We start from the raw sequence: 7794 nt of genomic DNA on the forward strand, positions 1-7794 counted from the left end.
GTAGCATGTATAATTATGAATTCACATGTACATATTGCCATAGTTAACCTCTTCGAGCCTGAAGCCTGTTCTTTGATAACCTTACAATAACCTACATCCCTGTGTTTGAATAGTTTGACTGTTTGAACCTGTACCTCCTAGAAGCACTTGAATTGTTAAAGAGCATATAAAAGTCAAAGTGTGGGGTAGTAATGGAGTGGGAAAAGGAAAAGCAGGAAAATACTTGAATATTGCAATGGCTGTTAAAAAAAATATAAAAAAAGAAAAGAAAAAAAAGAGGCCAGTTGCACCTAAAGAAAAGTGGGGGTAGCATATGAAACAAGTGTGGAAGAATGATTGGGTTGAACATGGCAATTGGAATAAAGGGAACGATTGAATTAAAAGTGCTTAGGGATGTTAGTCACTATATCCAAATATATCCGACCCATCCCTTAGCCTACATTATAACCAAATAAAGACCTCTTAATCTTGGACTGAACAACTCGATTAGTAGCGTATTACACTAAGGGAAAGCTTATGGTGTATCTGTGTGGCATGTGAATGTTCTTTGCTGAGAGTGAGTGGATTCATTCTATCTATAGTTCCTTGTTGCTTGATTTTATGTGTGTGGAACTTCTCTCAGAAATGTGATGTGAGGGCATGTGACTCAGGAAGAAAAAGCAAGTTTTCACCTCTATTTAGAGTAACTAGAGTAAGCACGAGTGTGGCATGGCATTAGAGTCTTCATCTGAGGTGTGGCTGTTGCACTACTTAGATTGTTCTTTCATAATGGCAGGTGTGACATAAACTGGGTAATTCATCGAACGATTAGGCCTAGAAGTGTGGTTCAACTTGCTCGAGGACGAGCAAAGATTTAAGTGTGGGGTGTTGATAATAGGTGAATTCGACTATAATTAGGCCCTAAAGAACCACCTTTTTTTATAGTTTTTATAGTAAAAACTGATAACAAAATGCTCTGATTAGTGCTTTTCATGCTTTGTAGGCTATATACAATAAAAGAAGTCTATGGAGTACTTTTGGGATCAATTACAGAGAAAAAGAGGCCAATCTTACAATATTCGCTAAGTGCACCACGCGAAGGCAGCAAAACCAGAACTGGATATGGACTGCCGCGGTCCCGGCGTAACCGCGATCAGACCGCGGCAGAAGGCTGTTGCGGATTTTGAGAGGCTAGTTGGCCGCGGTCCTGGCGTAACCGCGGTAGGACCGCGATAGGAAGCGGAAAATTGAGGGACTGAAGTGCAAAACACGGGATTTTTAGCCCAAAACCCTATATTAAACAATAGAACTCGCCCAAGGGAGGCATGTAATGTTTTAGAGAGTACTTTGGCAAGGAAAACAAGTGTGAGAGATCACCTAAAACATCATAATTTCTTCTTCTCTTTATTTTTCTGGCAATTTTGATCATGAATATTTTCATAGTTTATTTACCCATTGTCATGAGTAGCTAAATCCTTTGTCTAGAGTTTTGATGGAACCTATTGAAGGATGAACTTCTTGATTATGTTAATATAGTTTGCCAGTTTAATCTCTATTTGTTCAACTACGTGTTTGTTGTAGTTAATTGACAGGATCCTCAATTAGTTGTGCCTAATTAGTGTGCATAACTCAGGACAGAGTGCATATTTAGGTGATTGTTGAACAACACCACTCCCAAAGTATAAGAGGGATCTATAACTGCGGGTTTAAAGGCGAGATTAGGGATAACGAAGTCTTGGGTGCAATCTAAAGTGAACTGTAATAAACAAAGCCAGCTAGCGTATCTCGGGAGAGTGCGTCTAGTATATTATCGTGATTACTCGGGAGAGATTCACGGTAAAAAGAGTGTTCATGATTGATAGAGATGTGTTGGTAAATCTATATGAAACATAAACAGAAGGGATTCCATCAATAGGGGAAATCACTACCTTAGAACCTTCTCATTATTGTTCACAACTTAAGCATATTTAGTTTACAACTGTTTATTGACTTTCAATCTTAGTTATTAAATATACCATCAACTGTTATTCACAACGTTTGGGGAAGTTGATTCTAAAGAATTTAGTAAGTCCAACGAAAGTAATTGATAGGTTAATTCTCCGTGGATTCGACTCTGGGCATAAATACTCAGGTTATATTTGCAACGTCCGCATTGTCCTTTTATAAGACATAGTTGGGCGTGATCATAAGTGCCTCTCTAACTGGTGATGAAGAGAGCAAATATATCGAGCTACTTAAGGAGTTCAAAGACGTTGCTTGGAGTTACAAAGATATGCCAGGTTTAGACCCTAGAGTTGTTGTTCATCATCTTGCTGTCAAATGAGGTACTCGTCCTATAAGCATAACATTGCTTCAGACCTGAACTAGTTTCCTTGATTGAAACTGAAGTTAATAAGCTTATTGAGGCTGGTTTCATTCGTGAAGTTGAGTAACCTACATGAATTTCAAGCATCGTCCTTGTAAGAAAGAAGAATGGCCAATTCCAAGCTTTTATTGACTTTAGTAATGCTTGTCCTAAGGATGAATTTCCTCTTTCCATCCCAGATCTCATAATTGATGTCGCGGCTGGATATGAGGCGATGTCTTCCATGGATGTCTTGTCTGGATATAATCAAATTCGTATGGCACTAAATGATGAAGAACTTACCGCCTTTCACATGCAAAAGGTATATACTTCTATAAGGTAATGCCTTTTGGTTTGAAAAATACTAGTACTACATAACAATGTTCCATGAAAAATATTTTTGGTGACATGCTTCATAAAAATGTGGAGTATTATGTTGACGACTTTGTGGTAAAGTCAAGGAAGAGAGCTAATCACTTACAAGATTTGAGGATGGTATTCGTACGACATTGGAGATACCAACTCAGAATGAATCCGTTAAAGTGCGCCTTTGGAGTTGCTTCTCGAAAGTACCTCAATTTTATTGTTCGACATCGAGATATCTAAATTGATCAAGCTAAGGTGGATGCTATCTTGAAAAGGCCCGAACCTAAGGATGTTCATGAATTAAAAAGCTTACAAGGAAAGTCGACATATCTTAGAAGATTTATTTCGAATCTAGCTAGAAGATGCCAACTGTTTAGTCGCCTCATCAAGAAAGGGGTTCCTTTTGAATGGGACCAAGCTTGTGGAAATGCTTTTGAAAGCATTAAGTTCTATATGATGAAGCCTCTAATTGTAACGATCTGACCGGTCGTTACTTATTTTTTAGCCTCGCTCCCCTATTTATTTCCTCTTCTATGTTTATGTTTGGTTATGTGACTTGCCGAAGTAGTTGGATTGATTTCGGAGAATATTTGGAGTGAATTGGGACTTTTTTTTAAGCAATCCATTAGGCAGGGCCTAGGGCTAGTTTTTATTTATATAATAAAATGAAAGAAAAAATAAGTGTCATGACATCCTAAAATATGAAAAACATAAACTTTGAACTTTACATAGAGCATATTATCAAAATTGAGCAAGATGCTCAAAACTGATATCACATAAGATCTAATATACTTTATGAAAATAAAAACTAGCCAAATTTCATGTATAGATATGTCCAGATCCGCATTGCATCTCTTGTCCATAAAAGCCCATTTATCTTGCTTTATACCGCTTTGATTAGCCTGCTTCTTACACAAATAGTCCATTTCCATTGTAACTCCAGCATATTTCCACTCATTGCATAAATAGCCCTGTTTAGTGTTGATTTTTGTTGATTGTCAATATAGCCCATTTCCTTTTGCAATTGTAGCATTGTCCCTTTACTGTGAATTTGAAGTATCCTTCCTTGATCTTGTAATGCCCTTCTTGTTGCCACTCCATTCCAACTATACATGATGTTCATCCAGTAATAGTTGTACAAGAAGAAGTATAATGACCCCTTCATGTATTTGTCAACTATCACTGTCCAACATTTGGTCTTTCTGTTGTTGTTGCTCTTCTTTTTGCATGTTATGTTGTTGCACCTCATTGAATTTCTTATGTGAATGCCATCCTTGGTTATCCTTCTACTATGCTGCATTGAGATATACCCACAGATTGGGTCGAGTGTGTCCAGATTCTCATGCCAAATATGCCATCTCGATTGTCCTGTTCTGCCTTGTTGCATGTTGTTGTTGAGTGACATTTCATTTGTAATCCCTTCGATTCTTAATAGAACCTTTGCATGGTCTATCTTATGAGTTATCAAGTTCAAGAATTGCATCGAATTATTGCACCTCAACGTAGTCATTTTTACCCAAAAGTTTAGCCAAAACTTGTCACTCATCACTGCATGAACATGGGCATATTAATTGCCCCTTCCTTTGTAAGCTGCTATGCTTGTGCTTAGCCATGATTCCCCTTCATCGGAATGAGTACTGCGTACTAACTAGATGAAGGTTCTCAATAGATAAGGCATAGCCACAGTAATGTCACCTAAAAAAAGCAAACTAAGTTAGTGAAAAAATTCATCCCCTTGTTCTCTTCCCTAAGGATTTGAACATGGTAGATGACTGAGTTTTCTTCCTCAAACCAGCTGCCTTCTTTGATATTGATTGCATGACTCTCTGTATATTCCCATGTGTTTTCATTCCAAGATAGCGTATCTCCACTCTCATGATTGCATTGTCCCCCCATGCACCAGTGTTGTACAAATCCATACCAACCTTTATCAATGACCTGTGTGGGGGGTTTCCACTTATTATCCAATTAAATTGTTATGGATCTTGTTTCTTGTATCCTTAAGGTATCACACTGATATTGTCTCTCATTCCTTAGTACACATGTTCTTTTAAGATTCAATTGCCTATAGGTACTACAAAAAGCACAAAGTCTGTGCGCTAAAGTATCCTCCAGCATGTTCTTCCTTTATGGTATGCTTGTGCCTATCTTCAAATCCCTCCCATTAGAATGAGTACTATGTACTAGTACCACCAATTGGGAGTTCATTAAAGAGTAGGGAATGTGTACAGTAGCTTTTCCTGTAAAATAGAAAACAATGTTAGCGAAAACTTTGATCAACATATCCTCCTCCTTTAGGATTTGAATATGCTGAACTAGCAATAACTCCTGTCTTATGCCTATTCTAATCTCCTCAAGCTTTAATTTTTGGCAACCTTTACCCTCAAATATGGACATTGTAGCTTATCCTTATTCAGTATTCTCCTCCCTTGTGTGTCTAGATGCTAGAAATCTTGACAGACTATATTCCCATGATCAAGAGCATAATTGGCACGGTGATCAGTCAACTTATTTCCTTCTCTATAAATATGTGATACTACATAATTATCTTCATTCAACAGCTGCATAATCTCCTCAATCTGTTCTACTATACACCAAGGTGGCTTCCACGATCCCTCCATAATCTTCTTCATAAGCATCGAGTCAGTTTGAACATACACTTGAGGGTAGAGCTGCATTCTGCAGAATTTTAGTGCTTCTACAATAGCCACAGCTTCTGCTTCAGTATTTGTTGCCTCATTTATCTCCTTCCCTTCAGCAAACACAATGTCTTCATATTCATCCCTTACACAAAATCCAATTGTACTCCTGCCAGGATTTCCCCTCGAGGCATCATCTGTGTTCACCTTAATCCAGCCTTCTTCTGGTATTTCCCAAACTACTTTTGTGACCTTTAATCTAGGTGTATAATTCTCCATCATTACTAAGAGCTCATGCCATTTATGTGGGACATTATGTATTCCTCTAGCTTCCTTACTTTCACAAGTGCTTGTAGGGTCGATGACACTTGATATATCACACGACTAGTTGAGATAGAGTTCCTATATTTTATGTTATTCCTTCTCTTCCATAATTCCCAAACTACACATGAAGGCAATGCTTGCATAATAGGCTTGAGTCTATCACATGCCTTGGCAGTCCAACATTTGGTGATATCATGATGCATTGTCAATCCCTGTACATTTATACCTGCCCTCGGAAGGAAGTATCTGCATACCATTCTAGCTATCTCTGAGTTGAAGAACAAATACTGAAGAGTTTCTTCCTTTGGTTGAGTGCATCACCAGCATTTGGAGGTCATGAAATAGCCTAGTCTCCTCATGAAGTCATCTAGGGGAAGTTTGCCTTCCAAACTTTCCACATGAAGAAGGAAATTGTGAATGGCAATCCCTTCACCCAAATCATCTTGTAAGCCACTCTTGGTTCATTTTTCCTCCGCAAATAATCCCAAGTTGTCCTCACACTAAAAAATCCTCGAGGTTCAAGCATCCAGTATGGCACATCAAGTACATTTTGCATCGCAGGTGGCTTGATCTTTTCAATAATGTGTAATGCATATTCTTCAGGTAAAATCTCCAGTAGCTTGTCAATATTCCATGATCATTCCTCAACCACATCATAAACATTGTGTATTGATTCATCTACCACAAAGCCTTGTGGAACCATAAAATATAATGCTCCAAGGCCTGTCCAATTATTAAACCAGAATAAAGAGGACCCCATCTTTGGATGCCAAGCTATTTGGTGCTATATTAAATCCCTGCATTCTAGCATTTTTCTCCATATGTGAGATCCTCTTCTCCATGGGACAACAACTGAATTTAGTTTTTTGCAGTATTTTTGGCTCATAAATGAGCTCCACAGAGAAGGCTTCGTACGATAGTTCCACCATAATTTTGAGAACAAAGCCTTCGAAACATCATGCAATGATCTGAAACCAATCCCCCCTTCCTCAACAGGCATACATAAAGTGTTCCATGATGCCCAATGTCTATTACTACCCCCTACTGAGCTGCTCCAAAATAACTGTGCAAATATTTTGTGAAGTTTATTTATAACAGAGTTCGGATGATTGACTACTGATAGTAAATGCATAGGCATGCTATGTAGAACATGAGAAACCAAAACTGCTCTGCCTCCAATAGACAGCATCTTCCCTTTCCATCCCTGCAGTTTGTCCATAACCTTCGTGATCAACCCTTGATAGTAATCCATTTTTCTTCTAGAATAGAAGATAAGGCATCCTAGGTACATAATTGGGAAGTCTTGCCTTTTGATTCCTGTAATTCTCTGTACTTTATTAGCTACTTCAATATCTGACAGATGATGCAAGTATACTGCAGAGTTGTCCTTGCTCACTAATTGTCCAGAAGCAGTCTCATATTTATTCAACACTTCCATTATTAGACTCAATGAAATTGCATTTGAAGATTAAAATATGATCGTATCATCCGCACAAGCTAAATGATTGATTTTTGGAATCCACTTGGGTAAACCAAATCCACAGAAATATAAATTTAAATGTAAAGCATTTAGACCCCTCGACAATGCTTCTGCAGCTATGATGAACAATGTAGAAGATAGTAGATCTCCTTTTTTGACTCCCCTCGATGACTTGAAGAAACCCCATGTTTGGCCATTAATAAGAACTGAATACCAGTTATTTGATACTATCCCAAACACCATGCTAATGAATCTCTCTAAGAATCCCATTTTTCTAAGAACTTTGGTCAGAAATAACCAAGTCAACCTGTCATACGCCTTAGTCATGTCGAGCTTCATCACAACATTTGGTCCAGCCTTGGTTCTTAATCTTATATCCTTAATGATCTCTTGTGTTAGCAAAATATTTTCCATAATGCTCCCCCTTTCACAAAGCCAGCTTGCTCTTCATATATAATATTAGGCAGTAACCCCACTAGTCTCTCATGAATCACCCTCGAGATTACTTTGTTGGAGAAATTACTAAGGCTTATTGGCCTTAAATCTGAAAATGTTGTCACCTCCTTTTTCTTTGGCAGCAATACTAGATTTGTGTGAGTCACTCATTTTGGTAGTTCATGACCATTAAAGAATGTTCTGACCATATCAGCTAAATCATCTCT

The 7794-nt window shown here is 38.0% G+C and overlaps 1 protein-coding gene across 1 annotated transcript; it reads right to left on the reverse strand.

Annotated features, from left to right (window-relative positions):
- Window positions 1-5133: 5133 nt before the first annotated feature.
- Window positions 5134-5607, reverse strand: LOC107803221 (uncharacterized). Its single transcript, XM_016626858.1, has one exon. The coding sequence runs from the start codon at window positions 5605-5607 to the stop codon at window positions 5134-5136; it is 474 nt and encodes a 157-aa protein (XP_016482344.1).
- Between the last annotated feature and the right edge of the window lie 2187 nt (window positions 5608-7794).

The sequence above is a fragment of the Nicotiana tabacum genome, chromosome 5, assembly GCF_000715075.1.
Source record: "Nicotiana tabacum cultivar K326 chromosome 5, ASM71507v2, whole genome shotgun sequence".
Lineage (NCBI taxonomy): Eukaryota > Viridiplantae > Streptophyta > Magnoliopsida > Solanales > Solanaceae > Nicotiana > Nicotiana tabacum.

What these genes read in the sequence shown, in the direction of transcription:
- LOC107803221 (XM_016626858.1), bottom strand. Translation starts at nt 5,607, where the DNA reads ATGGAGAATTATACACCTAGATTAAAGGTCACAAAAGTAGTTTGGGAA.